This window comes from Bubalus bubalis, chromosome 4 (assembly GCF_019923935.1).
Source record: "Bubalus bubalis isolate 160015118507 breed Murrah chromosome 4, NDDB_SH_1, whole genome shotgun sequence".
Classification (NCBI taxonomy): domain Eukaryota; kingdom Metazoa; phylum Chordata; class Mammalia; order Artiodactyla; family Bovidae; genus Bubalus; species Bubalus bubalis.
This window is the reverse complement of record NC_059160.1, coordinates 94,432,107-94,451,987: the sequence shown is the minus strand read 5'-3', so window position 1 is coordinate 94,451,987 and position 19,881 is coordinate 94,432,107. Positions and strand designations below refer to the sequence as shown.

Below are 19,881 nucleotides of genomic sequence, written 5' to 3'. Positions count from 1 at the left end.
TTGCGTCCAAACATAAAATGATTGTTGCTGCTGCTGCTACTAAGTCGCTTCAGTTGTGTCCGACTCTGTGCGACCCCAGAGATGGCAGCTCACCAAGGCTCCCCCGTCCCTGGGATTCTCCAGGCAAGAACACTGGAGTGGGTTGCCATTTCCTTCTTCAATAAAATGATTGTTACCTAAAAGGAAAATTAAATCCAATAGGTAGAAAGCTTCTCTCAGGTAGGAGGTGAGCAGGATGATAACTGGGGAAAGACAAAGACAGAGCATACCTTTGAATTGACTGGATTTTTATATATCTAGGAAAGTTCTGGTGATTTTCAGAGCCCTTGACAATATTTCTGGAAAAGAGAGAACAGTATCCAGAATACAGAGGTTTCTGAGGAAGACTAGTATTTTTTGCTTTTACCATTTATTTAACCACATAGCATAATTTTTATATCTTATTGAAATAGCTCATATCACATCTCCTGTAAAGCATTTTTTTCTTGTCCTTTTACTTTGTCTGTTTTTATTTCCATTCACCTAACATGAAATTGGGCCTAAATGCTCTGGATGTTGACTTTAAAAGCAATAAATTATAGTGCTAGATATCATTTATAACTGACTCAGTGTGGCTGATATTTACACATTGTTATTGATGACCTTAGACTCTGGGCAATTGTCTTTTTTCTCTGACATAAATTGATTTCCCTTCCCTCCTTGTAGAGGATGGCTTTAACTGATCATTGTACTAATGGGAAGGAGTCCAGGTCATCCTGAGAAGAGTTGGCTTGTGCAGAGTCCAGGACGCAGATTTGTTGGATTTCTGTAAGCCACTCGAAGCCACATATTCATTTCTGATGACAACTTTACACTTGTGTTGGCAGAACACCCACAGTGACAACTGTTGCCTATGTTTAGTCTGCCCGGGAGCTCTACCAGCTAGCATGTTTGGGGGAAAACCTACACTGTTCTTGTTAGCAGCTTTGTAAATATTAGACCTTTCTGAATTTGTCTGCTCAGATCTGCCATCCTTTTAGGTAAATTGCATCCTCTGATTGCCTCAACTTACCTTTAAAATGAAAGATTAAAGGATTTAGGCATTCTTTGGGTCATTTAAAGCACAGTTCTTTTTGCATCAGTAATTAGTTTTATAAATGTTTGGTTTATTATTTTTAAAATTTTATTTCCCCTGTGTCTTAGTTTCTTGTGGCTGCAATTACCACAAACCTGGTGGCTTCAAACAACAAGAGTTTATTCTTTCACAATTCTGAAGGCCAGAAGTCTGCAATCAAGGTGTTGAGCCGGGTTCTGGAGGCCTTAGGGGATAATCCCTTCCTTGCCTTTCTAGCTTCTGGTGGTTGTCTGTTTTCCTTGCCTCCTCACTCCCTGCTCAGTCTTCACATTGCTTTCTCTATATGTCTCTCTCAGAACTCCTGCCTCTCTTAAAAAGATATGTGTGATGGCATTTAAGGCCCACCTAATAATCTGGGATAAATTTCTCCTTTCACATCTTTAAAGCACATCTTTTGCCATATAAAGTAATAGTCACAACTTTGAGGGATTAGGTCATGTATATCTTTGCGGGGTGGAGGGGGGCATCATTCAGACTACTGTACCCTGGTTCTTTAATCCCTATCCAAATAAATATTACCTAATTCAAAAAAGAAAAGGTTATTTTTTAAAATGAGCAAGTGGTGGGGAGAGTAGGCAAAGGCTCAGGAAACTCAAAGTGAGCAATTTGCCTTCTTTGGTCCTTAGTTTCTTATGGAAGGAATTGGCTAGGTGATAACTATAGTTCTCTAGCCCTAAAATTTTTTATGAAGTGACTGCTACATTGTCTTGGGAGTTTATTTTTGAAGTCAATTTTAAATGCAAATCAATAACTCGTTCTTATATTTTGGGCCAATATAGTCCATCTGGTTTTCCCTAGAACTTGAGGGACAGAAAACTGAGTTATTGTCTGGTTGTCAATTTCTCAGGGTATTAACACGTGATAACAAACCTGTACTTGGGTGTGATTTTCTAAAACGAGTGTAATAGACTAGCTGAACCACTTCTCAGTCATTCCAATGAGGCTGAGGACTGTGTAGTCTGGATTTCCTATCCAGTAAGAATAGTTCATCAAACTTAAACACTTAAAGTCAGTTTTACCTCAGTTAAGATAAATTTTTTTTTTTAAAGAGAGGGGAGTAAGCAGAATTTTAAGGGGGAGAAAGAACTGACAGATTTTTCTACCTGAAACTAGGTCATGGACCTAGATTTAAAATTTTTCACTTGCAGTCTTGTTTTCTTATGGCTGTGCGGCATGCAGGATCTTAGTCCCTGCAGTGGAAGCTCTTAACCATTGGACCTTCAGGGAAGTTCCGATGTGCAGTCTTACTCTTCAGACTTACGGAGTGCCTGTGGCATCATGTTTCACTGCTAGGAAGCACACCAGAAATCATGGGATTGAGATGGTGTCATTGAAAGGACTGCTTCAAGATCAAGTTTTATAACACACTCATTATTTATTTCTTCCAGGGAGTGGAGGAACCAAATTGAATTCAAGTGTTTCTCTGATTGTAATCTACAATTCTTAGAATAAAACAAGTTCATATCTGAGCCAACGGGCATAATTATGTCAGAATAAAATGCCCTGTACAAAGAGGTCAACCCAACGGGCTAGGAAATCTATCTTTGGTTTCTGAGGCAAATCCTTGAACTCCATGTGCCTTGTTCCGCATCCCTAAATCAGTAAGACTCACTCACCTCACAGGGAGTTGTGGAGGGTAATATACTGCTAATTTGTTCAGTATTTCACAACAGTAAATTATATCTAGTAATCTGATAAACATAGGCAAGCCTCATTTATGTGTGTAGTTGGAGACAAGGATAGATAAAACAGATAGTTCAGAAAATTCATTAAAGTTATTTTTAACTACTTCTGTTATCAAACATTTTATCTTTTGTTTCCTGTGTACTTTCCAAAGTTGTCTTATTCTTTTTCCATAACAGACATGAGGTAAGTAGGGCAAAGAGTTAACACTAATGTAGATGATGAAGGGATCAATTCATCAAGAGGAAACAATTCTAAAATTTATACAACTAATAATCATCAAAATACAAGAAAGAAAACAATAGAACTTTAACACCTTTTAGTTTAAAAAAAAAAAACAAAACTGAAATAATGTGTGCTCTGGGGTCAGTTGTGTCCGACTCTGCAACCCCATGGACTTAGCCTGCTAGGCTTCTCTGCCCATGGCATTTTCCAGGCAAGAATACTGGAATGGGTTGCCATTCTTACTCCAGGGGATCTTCCCAACCCAGGGATCAGAGTCTTCTGCATTGGCAGGCAGATTCTTTACCACTGTGCGGCCTGAGAAGCCCATTAATAGAACAGGTAGACAGCAAAGCAGTAAAGACTTGAATAGCACTGTCAGTGAGTCTGATACCATAGACATTCATAGGATATTCCACTATACATTTTTTTCAAGTGCATAGCAGTATTTAACAAGTCAGACCATCTGTCATAAATCTCAGAAGGATTTGATTTACAAAGTATGTTTTCTGGCTGTAATGGAATTAGAAATCAGTAACTGTAAGACACCTGGAAAATACCCCAAATAATTGAAACTAAACAATATACTTCTGAGTAACCCATGGATCAAAGACAAGATCACACACAAAATTGGAAAATATTTTGAACTGAATAAAAATGATGACATAATGTGTGGGATATAGCCAAGGCAATGCCTAGAGGAAAATTTATAGTATTAAATGCTGTAATTAAAAAGACAACGTTTGAGATTGACACGGACACACTGCTATGTTTAAAATGGATAAACAAGGTCCTACCATATAGCACAGGGAGTGCTGGTAGATGTTACATGGTGGCCTGGGTGGGAGGGGGTTTGAGGGGAGAATGGACATGTGTAGATGAAGGGCTGAGTCCCTTAGCTGTTTACCTGAAACTTTCACAACATTGTTAATCTGCTATACCCCAATACAAATATAAGGTTTTTTTAAAAAAGGTTGGAAGATCTAGAGTCTTTCTATCTTAACCCAGAAAAAGGGATAAGAGTGATGATGTTTAAGGGTACAGAGTTGTAGTAAGTAGTATATAAACTCTAAAGACCTAATGCAGGACTTCCTGATGACACAGTGGATAAGAATCCACCGACTAATACAGGGGGCGTGAATTCGATCTCTGGTCTGGGAAGGTTCCACGTGGTGCACCGCAGCCACTGAGCCCATGCTCTAGAGCCCGCAGCTGCAACTGCTGGAGCAAGTGTACCTGAAGCCCGTGCTCTGCAAAAAGAGGAGCTCGTGCACTGCAGCGAAGAGCAGCCCCTGCTCGCCACAACTCGAGAAAGCCCTCACACAGCAGTGAAGGTCCAGTGCAGCCAAAAATAAAAGTATTTTTAAAAATAATAAATCAAAGACCTAATGCATCATATCATGAATATGGATAATATTGTACTGTAATTATATAATGTGATAAATATGACTACACGGTCTACCATATTACAAAATATAAATGTATCAAAGATATACATGCTGTATACCTTAAAATATTACATGACAAATTCATTCAATTTTTAAAAATCAAGCCCACAGTAAGCAGAAGAAAGGAAATAGTGAAAGTAAAAACAGTGAATAGTTGATGAAATATAAAACAAAACCAGTAGAGAATAAAATCTGAAACTGAAAGTTGTTTTTTTGGGAGAAGATAATGTAGTGAGCAAGTTTGATCAGTGAAAAAAAGACAAATTACTAACATCAGGAATAAGGGATATCACTACTAATCCAATAGACACTGTAAGAGTTACAAGGGAGGATTATGAACAATTATGCCAGTGCATTTAATGTCTAGGATAAAATGAATGGCTTCCTTGAAAGACTACCAAAGCTCACTTCAGAAGAAATTAAGAACCTCACTATTCCTATGTGTATTAAGGAAATGGAATTTGTAGTTAAAAGCCTTCCCACAGAGAAAAACTCGTGGTCCAAATGGCTTCACAGGTGAATTTCCCCAACTTCTATGGAAGAAATAACATCAATTCTACACAAACTCTACCAGAAGATAGAAGTGTATTTTTAACTTCATCTACTATCAGACATTTAACTTCTCTGCTTTATATATTTAAAAGTTTTCTAATATCTAATTTTTTTATTCCCCCACAGCAGACCTGTGAGATAAGCAGGGCAAAGTGCTAACACCTTAGGTTAAGTGACCTGTGTAGTTCAACTTTTTGGTGATCTAGTTGGGATAGGACTCCTATCTTATTCCTAGTTCTGATACTGCTACTGTTAACTAGTTGCCCTTTTAGTAGCTTTTTTTTACAGCAGCCTTTGGGATGGTGCTAGCCACTGCTGACTGAACCCGGGAGAGACTTGGTGATACTTCAGCTTAGTTCTTAGGTTGAAGACGGGCTTAAACTCAGTGCTCATGCAGTATTTGACACTTACTTGGCTCTCAATAAATATATAACCAACCAGAGAATTTTAGAGCAAGGGTCAGTATTACTGTATCATCCTTTTGGCATAGGCTCTGAGTTGGGATGATGGTTGGAAGCTGGACAAAAAGAAACATCTTATTTGGCTTAAGCAATGTGCACAATGCTCAGTGGAAGAGCTGGGTGGTCTGAGATTGGCCATCCCTTAAGCCATTTATCTGATGGTGGCCTTTCTTTGCATTTAACTGTCAATATATCTAAAGTGTAGAGCACACTTTTATGATATTGTAGCATAGTAACTCACACTTATATGTCAATAGAGACACTTGCAAAGATGTACAAGGTTCAATAATTTCTGGTGTGGGTTTGTTTCTCCTGTCATCACCCATTATGTATTTTTTTACAGCTTTTAAATTGCCACAGAGAGAAATTGGTCAGGATCTTAATAGATAGCCAAGGAGCTGCCAAGGATACCGTTGTATGGGATGGGAAAAAGTTCAATACTGGGTTGATTTTATTTATCTAAATTGTAGGCTGTGACTTCAATATAATTCATGTTGCTAATACACCAAGGTAATGGCAGAGCACAAAACTATGCCATATGTTGAAGGAATGCTCTCTTTTACTCCTGGAGGTTTTACAGTCGGAGATACCTTTCTTATTCCAATTATATAAAAACTTATTGTCAGGATGTGTTAATCAGATTTTAGCATACTGATTTAAAGTCTAATACCATCTCAATAGTTACATTAGAGATTTTAGTTTATGGTTATGCAAATTAATTTTTATGACTCTTGAATGTCTTTGCTAAACTAAGACTGTGGTAGAATGTAAATTGTTAGGCATAGTAGAAGCTCTTCCTTCTAATAGAGGATATGTTGAAATGACCTGAAGAAGCCATTGTAACTCTTAAGCTGCTGATAACCAAAATCTGTACAAGCTAGATAAGTTTGAATCTTAAAGTTTACGACTATTTGAGAAATGCTTTATGACTGTAATTTTAATTGGGGATGTGCACTTCAGTTCTCTTTTAACTCCTCCATATTTTGTGAACATGATTTGCCGAAGTGGTATGTAAAAATCTGAGATTCGCAGTCATCTACTCAAATGGTACTCTTATCCATTTTTCTTAAAATTTATGGAGAAATTGCCAGGTTCCTCATGAAAGGTGACAAGCTCTACTAGTTCATGCTTCATCATATTTAATTAATAGAGAGGAGTGGGTGTGAGTTAACACTTGCCAGAGACTGTGGTGCTTTGAGAAATTCAGTACATTCCAAGGATAGAGGTGTTCAGAGGCACCATCTGGAAGACATTTCCCCTTAGTGGTACCAAATTCTACTTTCTCTTGAATCGAGAAACAATTGAATAGCTAACCTCTTGCCCATGATGGCTTTCTTTGTGCCCTAACTAAATTTAGAGAAAGCAGACACTTGGGAGACGAAGCACAGTAGATTTGAATGTAGGAAAAAAACAAATCCCATGTAAGATTATTTTGTGGGATTGTGATCTGGTAATGAGATATCAAGAATTTGTGTGTTACTGCTAAATATACCAATGAACCAAACATAAAACTGAGTTCTGAGAACTGCTGTAGTACACATTCATTTATATTTTTTAATGGGGTCAGAGCTTGGAGGACAATACAGTGACATTTACAGGGTAGCTTTTATCTCCATTTATAATGTATATGTTTTAATCTAAAAGAAGAGAAGACTCTTTACTCCCTTGCTTGCTGGTGCAGGAGGATTAGATAATCAGCAAATAGGATACTTTGCCCCAGAATAATTCTGTGACTGGTGGATGCAGTGCCTTGGCCTGATTTTTAAAGGATGGAGAACTGGAGCTCTGCTAGCCAAGGGAGGAGCATTTCCTCTTTCCACACTCATCTCTATTAATAAAGTTTGTGTTGCCTATATGTGGCTTGTTAATGATAGGGGTGTTAACGACCACAGTTAATCTTCCTCCTCAACTCTTTCCTAATCCAGTCTCTTAAATAGACATTTAAAAAGCTTTTAACTCCTCTTGAATTGGGTGCTCATGCGCTTTTGGTGGATGTGGAGTGATAGTTATCAGCCCATTTAACAAAACCTGAGACAGCCAGGACAGCTGTAATGTGCATCTCTATGCTGTGTTTTTGTTAAGATGCCACATGGCTAATACTTTGGAAATCATAAATCTAGTGGAAGAAAACATCTTTATAGAGGGTATTTTAGTTTTATGCTGTATATGTGGCAAACCTAAAACCATTGGTACTTCTAGATCTATAAAGAGCAAAGAATACAGACCAGATTAAAACGGTTCTGTAAATTTGGTTTCCTTTCATCTGTTTTATTTGCTACAATGGGCTATAAAGAGGACGCCTTGAAGACAACGCTGTAGCTGACAGTTTAATCTTCACATAAGCCAACAGCTTTCCCCAAGGGCCTTAGGGGAGACTTGGGAGTTTCTCAAGCCTGGACCAACGGAAGTCGCCTGTCAGTGGCATATTTAATTAATACATGTGAGAGGGACCTTTGCATATGCCCTCGCCCTTTTCTGCTCTTTAGAATGACTTTTTTTATAGAAGATTTGTGTTCTTAGTGTGCTTATAAAATTTATATTAAAATTATATAAAAGAGCTCATTGATGAATGCATTTTGACACTTGGTTTGACTACCCACAATAGTTCAGCGGGTAGTTCAGTGAGGCAACTTAGCAGTTGCTTTTGTTACTTTTTAAACAATACAAAGAAAGCTTAGAGAAAGACTTAGGATTATTATATATATGTATGTGTGTGTATTTTGGCTGCCCTGGGTCTTCACTGCTACGTACAGGCTTTTTCTCTGGTTGTGGTCAGTGGGGCTTCCTCATTGTGGTGCGTGGCCTTCTCATTGCGGTGGTTTCTCATGTGGAGGAGCACAGACTCCAGGTGTACAGGCTCAGTAGTTGTTACTTGTGGCTTCTGGGCTTTAAAGTGTGGGCTCAGTAGCTGTGGTGCCTGCGCATGTGGAATCGTCCTGGACCAGTGATCCAACCTGTATCCCCTACATTAGCAGGTGGATGGATTCTTAACCACTGCACCACCAGGGAAGTCCTAGTTTATATACACACACACACACACACACACACACACACACACACACACTGTGTGTATACATATGTATATACACACATAAGTATGTGTGTGTATGCTTTTGCTTGTAAGTCGTCATGAAAATGCAAAAGCCACCAGGACAACTGACATTGAAAAGCAGTGAATGGAGGGATTGGGCAGAGTACAGAAACCAACGGTCTCATGTGAGTGGTTCTCTGCTTCCAGTATTGATCTGTTAATGCAAACAGTTAATCATGACATCTGTTGTTCTTCTGGGTTGCCCCAGCTTTCTGTGATACCCTCTCTAATTTCTGGGGACTGGCAGTTTTTACGTTTTTTTTATTCTTCTTTTACCCTTAAAATGTGTGGGATTTTTGGGTCCCTCTCTGCTTCACCTCCTCACCTCTTCCCGTTTTCTCTCTCTCTTTTTTTTTTTTTCTGGAAGATTTCATCTGTTAAAGAAGTTCCCTGTCATCGACTTGGAATGTACGTTCTGACTGCCTGACCGCAAAGGTCTTTGATGTTTGTCCAAGGCTGAATTCTCACCAGATTCCCTGGCTTAGGTGTTTTCCCCCAGCACACAGGGGCTTGCCTGTAAGGTGAATTTGCCTTGTATCATTGATATGAAGGGTTGGTGGGGCCTGCTCTTTCTCGTGATCTGATGGGCACTTAAATTGCTGGACTCTGTCTGTAGTTGTTGATGCCTTTACCAGAGAGTTCCTGTGTGTGTTCAAGAAAAGGCTGAGATATGTTATGTCTGAAAGACGGGACTTGAGAAGCTCACCGCTTCCCATGGAGATTTCCATACGGATAATAAGGTTGTGCTCAAGAGGCTCGGCCTCTCTTCCTCCAGCATGGTATCGGGATTCTACCTTAATCTCTCCATCATCCTGCCAGCCATGTCTCATTTCTCACACTGGAGTACTCCCTGCTCCCAAGCTCAGCGTGAACCACCAGTCTAGATGCTTTATCTGGTCCAGGCTCTAGCCCTTAAATTGTCCGTCTGGCTTTGTGTTTCATTTGACCCTAATACACTGGGTCGCACTGTCTAAAAGAGAATTATGTCCCCTCCTATGTCTGAGTGCATTTCTCATTTCTTACTGCTGCTCCTGAGCAGATCTGTAACTTCAAGGTTAAGATAAGACACATTCCATCAGAACTATGTCGTCATCCTTGCCAGCTTCTGATCTGTGACTGTCCAGGAGATTTACAAGACAATTGCATGCCATTCTTTACAGAATATTATGGTTGGACTCTGACTCCTGGCATCAGGCCCAGTTTGATTTGTCAGCTGTTGCAAAACCCATTTCCCAAAGAGAAAGGGATCTTAGCCATGTGCCTTTTAGCCAGTTCTTAAGAGTGGGAAAGAGGGAATTGATCTGGTTCTTTATTTCCTGATGTTTTAAGGAGAAAGATGGGACACCAGAATGTTTTTGTCCGTTTCCTCATTGGATCCCCTTGTTTTCCCTGAAAGGTTTCACTAAAATCTTACTATTGCTGTCATTCTTTCCTGTCCCTTATCCCTTCACAGAACTGCTGTTTTTTCATTCTGCCGTCTCCAATGTTTTCCTGAGTTTTAAGGAGTAAGAATTTTGCCCTTGAGAGAAAAGGTTACTTGCCTTTTCTCTGAAAGTTTATTGGTTTACCAGCAGCAGGTTAACAAAGACAAGGTTCCTCCTTTCTTGCTCTCTAACATGTTGAACTGCAGGAGTTACTCCATGTAATATGGCTTAATGGCTTAGGAATTTGGAAGGTCACGTATTTCCTGCTGCTGTTGTATTAGGCCCTGTAATATTTTATAAACGCTTCTCTTGGGGGACTTAACAGCCTTTGGTTTCAACATAAACTCACCCTTTCCCTTGGAGGTAGGCAGTGGGGATTTATTTGGCCCCCCTTAGTGATTCTGGGGTTAGACTTAAAATTTATTTACTCAGGATCACACATGGCAAGTTAATCACAGAATCACAACTCTGATCTAATTCCTTTGGCATTGTTTTCATATCCCTTAACTAGGAAAAGTTTTAAAAAGTTACAAGAGTTGAGAAAGGCAGATTTTACTCAGATTTCCTGATGAGTCTATTCAAAGTTGAAGAAATTCTCATAGTTGAAAACTGCCCATTGTGCTCTCATACCCTACAGTTTCTTGTTTGATAGGCAGAATAATCACCATTCTTTTTTTTTTTTTCCCCTCAGTTGGGTTCTTTGCTTTTGATTGTCCCTTATTCATACTCTCTTGTGGCAGCAGCCTTTGTCTCTAAAAGACTCATATCTGTAAAGAAGAGAGCAGAGTTGTGGAGCTCTCTAAAATGTTCTTTAAGACCAGCAGAAAGGAATATTCACAGGACTGCAAGTCTCTTAAGTCTCTTTTCTTTATCTCAGTGCTCCTTTTCTCAAGTATTAGGAATTTTTAATACACAAGGTTTTGATTATTATATTGTATAATTAATGTTCCAAGTGGGTAATTATTTAAAAATGTTTTTTATAATATTATAAAAACAACTAATGAGAAGTGGTTTTCAATTAACAGTAATGGTTGTGACTGGACTGTTCCTTTCCCTTGTTTTTTAAAACTACTGGAGAATTAAATTGTTTTCTGTCTATAATTTCAGTTGAAATTCGGTCGTGCTTCAAGTCTCTGGATTCTGTTTCTGAATCTAGCAATCCCCCAAGAAGGAAAGTTGTATAGTATCTTTGAAATACTTCTCCCTTTCCTGTTACTCCCTGCACCTCCCCCGCCTCCCAGTTTTAATTAACTGTTCAGTGACAGATGGTAGAAAGGGCCTGCCTAAAGTGTTCCTGGCAGGCTGGATTAGGGGGTCGTAGTTTGTCCTGATCATGTTGTAGAAGGATCTAGCCTTTCCCCGCCCCCACTTCCAGTTGAGCGATAATCCTGTTAGATCTTAAAATGCTATTGATTAAATTCCCAGTGCTCTTAGAGAAATAAGCACAAGTTCTGGATTTAAAAACCCAAGAGCCAATTCCCTGGAGCTCTGAATGCCTTAGACTTGAGGCCAAGGGAGGTACCTTCCAACTTCTCCACCCAGCTTTCACTGAAAAGGAAAGTTAAGCCTTTTAACTTTTCCGTTTGCTTCTCTCCCCCCTTAGTCTAGTAAGGCTGCCAGTTGCCATGGCAACGGACTGGGACAGCTGCGCAGTGGCGCCTAGGCAGCTGGGTGGGGGCGGGGGAGCTGCCAGCCCGCCAAGCCCCAGACCTGGGAGGGGAGGCCCCTCCTGTTAGCCCAGAGGGAAAGAAAGAACTGGGGCGATCCGGTAGGTAAAGGAGGGAACCCCCATTCATCTTCTACCTTTGGGGCTCCTCTTCTGCATGAAGGTATAAAAGGAGATTGTCCTCTTTCCTCCCTGAAACTGAAGAACACATATGTAAATCCTTGTTTTTCCTCGTGAGGCAGGGGAGGCCATAGTCACAATGCTTAACTGCATGCATGTAACCCGGGGCTGGTTTTAACCCTGGCTCTCTGACCTAATCTGCTCAGCTCCCGGAAATTCCAAGGTGAGTGGGGGTGGGGTGGGGTATTCTCCCTGGAATATGACATTTCCTGTCTCTGGTGAGGTTGGAGGCTGCTTTTATTTTAAATAAATCAGATTTTTTTCCCTTGAAGCTTAAGGACTTTCGTCTGAATCCGTGGAAAAATTATTTTGAAACTCCTTACCTTACATTCCCCCCACTCCCACTCCCTCATCCCAATGAAGTATTTTGATAAAAAGAGTTTTTTGGGTGGGCACACCTATTGCTAGTAAGTTCTGGAGGTATGAGTTACAACTATATATCCTTGGAATAATTCCCTAAATTTTGCTAGTTTGCAGTAAATTGATTAATGCAACTTTTTATGGTACTCAAAGACAAAATTCTGAGATTACTAGTGACCTTTCCTCTTCCTGGGGTGGTCATCTGATCAGAAAGAAAATGTTTTTAGAATGCTGAAAAAAAAGCTTTAAGGTTTACAGCAAAATAAAATGGAGTTCAGCTAAGAAAACAATCCCTGCTACTCTATAATCCAGACTCTAGGCACCATTTAACATGGTTAAGGAAGAATTCTTAAAAATGATTGTGGTGACAACAAGGAGAGAATTTTAAACACCAGAGTCTCTGCTGCATACCCCCTGGGTGTGCATATTTCTGAGCTTAACTCAATTTCCATTTGTGTTGCCTTGCTTCAGCTTTCCTTGGGCCTATGAATGGTTCTTCTGTGTTTGGAGGCTTCATGTTGCTGTGAGTCTGGGACCAGATCTCTGTTTTCCTCCTCCTCTTCCTTTGGCCCAAAGTCAGCTCCAGTTAAGAGGAGAGGTACCTCCTTAATATTTGGATTAGTTGAGCCTTAAGAATTACTGAACAGCCCAATGACTAGTTTTGATTTTTAGGACAAAAAAATATTTTTCTCTTCCCTGCCTCCCTTCTATCCCCAAATGAAAGATGAGGCTTAATATATTTGAGGTGTCAGCCTTGCTTTTGTGAGCTGATGGATGCTCTGAAGGGACAAGCTCAATTTGTTGAAGGGAAATGTACCGAGTCACTGAAAATGTGGTGAAACATGCCCGAGCAGGCCTTTTTTGTCCTGCTAAGAGACTGTTCAGAATGCTCAGAGCAGAGGAAAGTTAGATTTTGGTGGCTTTTCTTTTTTTTTTTCTCATTTTTATAGAAAATCTTAAATAGAAGGTTTTCCATATTTCTCTTCCAGTTTATGACTTGTAGACAGTTGTAGAGGTACCAGGAGTAAAATACCACACACTACTTGTTTTATGGAATCTGAAATTAGAGTTAGATAATTGTGGCCATCTAATAATTTTGATCTTGTGAGCCGAAGAGAAAGTTGTAATTAAGAAAGTGGGGATCTGCCCATTTTTGGTTACATTCTTAGGACTCATCTGTAGAATGTTTCAAGACCCAAGAGAAAGGTACATGGCAGCTTTGTGTTATACCCGCTGCATCCCATCAAGAAGAGACTGAACATTTTAACTGCTCACATGGATTCTGACCATTTTTGTCCTTCCCATTTGCAGGAAGCCGGTGGCCTTAGTCCTTCAGGTGAATCAGCGTGAGACATGGGAAAGAAAACCAAGCGGACAGCTGACAGTTCTTCTTCAGAAGATGAGGAGGAGTATGTTGTGGAGAAGGTGCTAGACAGGCGTGTGGTTAAGGGGCAAGTGGAATATCTACTGAAGTGGAAAGGCTTTTCCGAGTAAGTACTTTGTCTCATGCTTTGGGACTCAGGCAGGTAGACAGCTTTGGTTCATTTCCCTGTGAGCCATCATCATCTTTGTCTTATTCTTTCCTCGCCTGTACTCCTTTCTAAGAGTCGCAAGACACTGCAGTAAACTAAGCAAAGTCTCCGCTTCTTGGAGCTGATGTTCTAATGAGACTGCTTTTGAGAGGCAGTGTAATGAACTGGTTACAAGCATAGATTAGGGGCCAGATTGCCTGGGTCCAGATTCTTGCTCCCACCACTTACAGTATGAGCTGGGTGATCTTGGTGAAGTTCCTTAATCTTCCTTCCTCCTCAATGAAATAGGGATAAGAAATAGTATATATCGTAGAGATGTTGGGGAAATGTATAGAGTCAGACACATAAGGTCAGTTTAAGTGTAAACTGTTATTATTCTTTTGGATGTAACCAAACTAAAATACATACATTTAAGTAGAAGTTGTAGTTGATCACATAGCTCTCCATAATGACCCTTGGCCCTCAAAAGTGTCCTAGGATGAAACACTCATCTTCGTTATTTTTTTTAACACTCATCCTAATAAGAGACTTAAATCTGAAACCCAATATTTATTTTTAAAAATTTAAAATATATATATATAAAACTGACGCAAAAGAAATTGAGTGAAGACTCAAATACATTCCACCTCTTTTCTACAATAACACTTTTTAATATAATCTTTATTCTTCAATCTGTCTTTTTTACTATTATTTATTTTAAAGACCTTAAAACCCCTCTTTCACGTCAGTGAGCTTTAAGAATGATACTGAAGTGTTGAGTATTCAGAGTTAGGCAGTAACTGACTTTAAGTGCTGAAGTAAATATACACATACTGAAGCATAGAAGAGGTAGCTTGAAAAGTGAATTGCATGAAGCTGTGTAATCATTAGGCATTTTGCCTTAATTTCTCATTAATTCTCTTCCCAGGATGCCTGATAGCAAAGAATGGATTTCTCTGAACAGCAGTGAGCTGATAGGAACTGGTTTAGGCTCCTAGGAGTGTTCAATAGAAATGGAATGCAAGCCAGATGTAATTTTTAATTTTATGGTGGCTACATTAAGGAAAAGTGGAATTAATTTTAATAATATATTTTATTAGACATTCCCATCAAAATGCTATTTCAAAATTAATACAAAAATTATTAATGAAATTTTATATTTTCATGCTAAGAATTTAAAATCTGTTATATATTTTTCATTTTAAAGCACATCTCAGTTCATACTAGCCACATTTCAAATGTTCATTTACCATATGTGGCTAGTAGTTACCGTATTGAACATCACAACTTTAAAGTGTGAAACTTTAATAAAAGATTGAATATTTTGTCAGTACCTCTGGACAAAGGTGTGATCGGGAGCCTTTGGAATATAGTTAAGGTTGTTAAGGGAATCAAGTTTCTCATCTGGAGCATTGTTGGGATTTTAGGCGGGACGGCTCATGCACTGCAGGATTCTTAGCATTTGTAGCACAGAGAGAACTAAATGTGGGTCGCACGGCAGTCAGAATATGCCCGCCATATTTCTAAAGAAGCGGCATCCTCTAGAGTTGAGCATACAGATTTGAGAGGCCTAGAGCATCATGAGATAGGAATTAAAATACACCTTCATGAAGGGGGCTTCCCTGGTGGTCCAGGGGTTGAGAATCTGCCTTGCAATGGAGGGGACACTGGTGTGATCCCTGGTCCAGGAAGATCCCACATATTTCAGAGCAGCTAAGCCCTGTGTAACACAACTGAGCCAGCACTCTAGAGCCTGTGCTGTGCAACAGGAGAAGCCAACGCAATGAGAAGCCTGCACACCGCAACGAAGAGTAGCCCCTGCTTGCTGCAACTAGAGAAAGCTTGAGTGTAACAGCGAAGATCCACCACAGCCAAAAAATAAATGTTTAAAAAACAAAAATACACCTGAAGACTTTAAGAGTGTTTATTTGGCCCATTGAATCGTCACTGGAAATTGTTGGGTGTTTTGAAGAATTTGAAGACTGTGTAGTTGAGCTGTTGGTACCTTACATAGATAAAAGAGGTAAAGAAAAGATTTAGGGTGGATGGATTAACATTTGTCCTGAGTTTTTCAAAAGTATCCAGAGTTTCATTAAAGACTGAGACAGATGGTGCCCCTTCAACATTGTCCACAACTAAGTACCTCCTGTTTGCTAGGCAGTGGTTATATCCTACCTCATGTGTTCTCTGTAATTCTCATAACAGCCTTTAGAGGTATTTTCAGTTTACAGATGAGGAAATTAATTGTTTACCAGAGATAACATACCTGATAACATGCTAAAACAAGGATCCAGCATCACATTTCTTCGGTGCTAAAATCCAAATTCTTTGTAAGTTATACCATGTTGTCTTTTGGGTGAAAACTGATTGATGTAGAAACAATACTAACCTGGTGGGGAAGGGATAATCCCGTTAGAAGATTGGCTTTCCTTGGAGGCAACAGAGATTCTTCTCCTACCTCCGCGTCTTCGCTTGCTTACTGTACTACAGTGTTGGCATGCCTCTTGGTTTTAGTGCCTTAATTCTCCTGGGATAGTAAACTATATATATCTGTGAATTTGGGAGAAGTTATTGTACGAGGATTTTTTTTTTTTTTGGCTGAAAGAAGAGCTGTGAGGGAGAGGCTTTCCAGTTTTAGCTCAAATGATTTAGAAATAAACTTTGTTTCATTCTTAAGCTCTTTTTGCAGAAAGCTGAAGTCTAGAGTAAATATCTCAGATTTTTCCGTCACTATTAAGTTATAGCATGTGTTCAAACCATTCTTAAAGATACTACATTGTTTTTGTTTTTTAATAAAGTATCTAAAATAAATAGTGCATAAATGTAAAAAATATTTCCTAAGTCAGTGAAGGGATAATAGAAACTGTGTCTGTGATATATGTACAGATATATCTTGATGTAGCTAGTTCTTAATGAAAGAACCTCTGCCACTGGCTAGGAGTGAAGAGGATGCCTGGTCTGGTTTTTCCCAAAGAAGATAAATTTCTTGCTTTCATTACATAACCTGCTATTGGTATTGGTGTTTTGCACTTCTAAAATCCATGCTGGGAATACAGAGAACAAGTTTGTGAATGCAAACTTATTTTCCTCATAGAAGGACTCCCTTTGATCCAAGTTTAATTAGACACAGTTATTTAACTTGAATTATTTTTGCTTATTAATACAGAAATGCGTTTTGATTACCTAGTGACAGTAGACTTGAATCCAGAGCAATGAATTAATTAATGCACTCCAAATCCCAATTTTGAGTCTTTTCCTTTTTATGGTTCGCTTATATTCTAATGATTTAAGCCCTTAACTGCCTTTTTTTTCTAATTAACTACTTAAGCCTTCCAACAATTTGTTGGCATTTCTTGGAAATATAAGTAACATAATTAAGACATAATTAATTGTCCTCTCTTCAGGATTTACATAGATGATGTATGAAATCACATTTGCCACTTACAAAGCAGAGCTTATATTTGAGTGTTTAGCAGGTTTATTGATACACAGTTTACATACCATAAAATTCATTTATTGAAAGTATACAATTCAGTGATTTCTGGTAAATTTTTAGAGTTGTGCAACCATCAGCATAGTCCAGTTTTAGAACATTTCCGTAACCTCCCCAAATTCCCTTGAACATTTTTGTATTTAATTGCAAGCTCCAGCCACAAGGAACTACTGATCAGCTTTCTGTTTTTAAATGTCTTTCCTAGACATTTCATATAAATGGAATCAGTGTATGGTGTTTTGCATCTGTTTAGTTTTAACTTAGCACAGTCTTGACGTTCTTCCATGTTGTAGCATATATTAGTATTATGTTCCTTTTTTGTTGCTGAATAGTATTTCATTGTATGGATATACCATGTTATGTTTATCTGTTCGCCTGTTGGTAAGTATTTGAATTGTTTTCTGTCTTTGACTACTAAAATGCTGCTATAATTGTGTGCAAGTTTGTGTGTGTGTATGTGTCGATATATTGGATAGATTTCTAGAATCAAATTTATTATCTCCTTTAAGCATAGGGATTCTATTCCCTTTTTGCCTACTTGTCTTCTGTAAAGTATTGGATTCCCTCCTACCCCAAAACTTCTTCATGTCTTTCCTTTTTTCTCCATTCTTGCCCAGGGAGCACAATACTTGGGAACCTGAGAAAAACTTGGATTGCCCTGAGCTAATTTCTGAGTTTATGAAAAAGTATAAGAAGATGAAGGAGGGTGAAAATAACAAACCCAGGGAGAAATCAGAAAGTAACAAGAGGAAATCCAATTTCTCAAACAGTGCTGATGATATCAAATCCAAAAAAAAGAGAGAGGTAAGCTTTATTTCTCCTCTCCTCCCGCCCCCCCCTCCCCAATCCCCCACTCTTCTGCTTCCGGTGCTTCCTCCTCGCTCCACCCAAAAAAAAGGGGCACTGTTTTGGTTGTTTTTATTCTAAGGATGGCCTGTAAGGCAGATTGTTGAACACGAGCGTTCCCTGGGGAGTGTTGTTGATCCACTACAGCGCCCCCTCCTGGCTGTGTAAGAAATGTAATATGTGTCCACTGAATTGTGCTAAGGTGGCAAAATTAAATCCCTGTAAAACATTCAGCCACTCTGTGCCTTTTTTGTGAATAGGTGGCTGAGTTGTCTTACAGAGAGGCTTTAGTGAATTTTTTAGGGATAGAAAGAAGCTTTAAAATATCTACCACTTCACTTCTTTTATTCCAAAGATAGCACTTAAATTTAACCCTTTATAGTCTTTCTTAACTAAGGTGAAATCACATAACATACAACTAACCATTTTATTTTATTTTTAAATTATTTATTTATGGCCACACCAACACATGTGGGATCTTAATTCCCTGACCAGAATCAAACCCATGCCCCCTGCATTGGGAGTGCATAGTCTTAACCACTGGACCGTCAGGAAAGTCCCCAATTAACCATTTTAAAGTTAACAGTATAGTGGCATGTATAGTCTCTCTTGATCCTATTGTATTTTTACATGCTTCAAATAAATTAATTTTCATCTTCCTTTGGAATCTTTTTATTGTTCAGTTTTGAAAATGTGTTTATGAAATTTTGGTTTGATTCAGTTTTTTTAATCCTTCTGATATTTAGCTGTTAAGTGGCCATAAGCACTGTTCCTGTCTTTTTTTTCTCATCTATATCTTTTCCATCTGTGCTTCCATTCCTTTTATTAATTTCAAGGTTGTGAAGTCTTTTGTGGTGAAGGATATATCATACCCTTAAAGTTTAATACAATAAAAGTGTAAGTCTGCTTCTGAATCTTCTAGCATCCCTGCCATAAGCATCCATATTTATCTTCATTCTCCTTGGATACCCATCTTGCTAGAGCATTAGTTCCCAGCCCTGGCTGCATATTAGACACATTAGTTCCCAGCCCTGGCTGCATATTAGACTCATGGCAGGGGGGCAGGCGGGTGTTTCAAAAGCCTCCGGTGCCCAAGATGCACTCCAGACCAATAAAATTCAAATTTCTGTGGGTTGGACCTGTGCGTTAGTATTTTCTAGCGACTTACACAGGTGATTCCTGGTCTCCAGAGGAGAGAAAATGGGAGAAGAACTTTCCAAAAAGAATTGAAATAAGAATGAAAGATTGGAGGCTGTCAGTGAAAGTGGACGCTAGTATTTTGTTTGTTTCCCTGATTAATTTTATTTTTTGCAATCTTATTTTTTAAAACGGCCCTGTTCTGGTGAGGTGTGCATATCATTATGATATAACATACTAGTCAATAATTTGAAAATGCCTTCCCTTCTCTAAGGAGCTAAGACTTGGGTCTATCTTTCTTTTTACTTTTTTATTAGTCCTTTGTATTCTGGTTTTTGTCATTTGATGCATTTTCCAGCTAAGTAAAGAGACCAAGAAACAACACAGCATGACTTCTGTAGCCATTTTTGACATGCAGTGTGTATTTCCTCAACCTAAGGTTTCTGTTCTTTTAAAAAGGAGCAGTCTGGGGGAGGGGGCAAAAAAAAAGGAGCAATCTGACTTTGAGACACTGGCCAGTGCAGAGTTTGGTTCCTAGGCCAGGTTTTCATGCTGCCGACCTTGAAAACCAGCCCCCCACACACATGTCCCTTACATTGTAATGTTCATCTGGGGCCCCTGGCAGCGTTCTCAGCAGTGCTGATGGCTGTCATGTAGGCAGCTGGGAAGATAGGTGATTGTATATTTTAAAGG

At 39.0% G+C, this 19,881-nt stretch overlaps 1 protein-coding gene across 6 annotated transcripts in view; it reads left to right on the top strand.

The window, feature by feature from the left end:
• The window catches only part of CBX5 (chromobox 5), a 34,652-nt gene that overhangs the window by 3,331 nt on the left and 11,440 nt on the right, over positions 1–19,881 (top strand). For 4 of the 6 annotated variants that reach the window (XM_044941800.2, XM_006063712.4, XM_006063713.4 and 1 more), the window contains 2 exons: positions 13,513–13,691; positions 17,823–18,009. In XM_044941800.2, coding sequence (XP_044797735.1) covers positions 13,555–13,691; positions 17,823–18,009 — 324 coding nt within the window. In that variant the 5' untranslated portion in view covers positions 13,513–13,554. Of the gene's footprint in view, positions 1–11,638; positions 11,764–11,865; positions 12,005–13,512; positions 13,692–17,822; positions 18,010–19,881 lie in introns of those variants that run through there. The other 2 variants (XM_006063715.4, XM_006063716.4) reach the window with 2 other exon arrangements.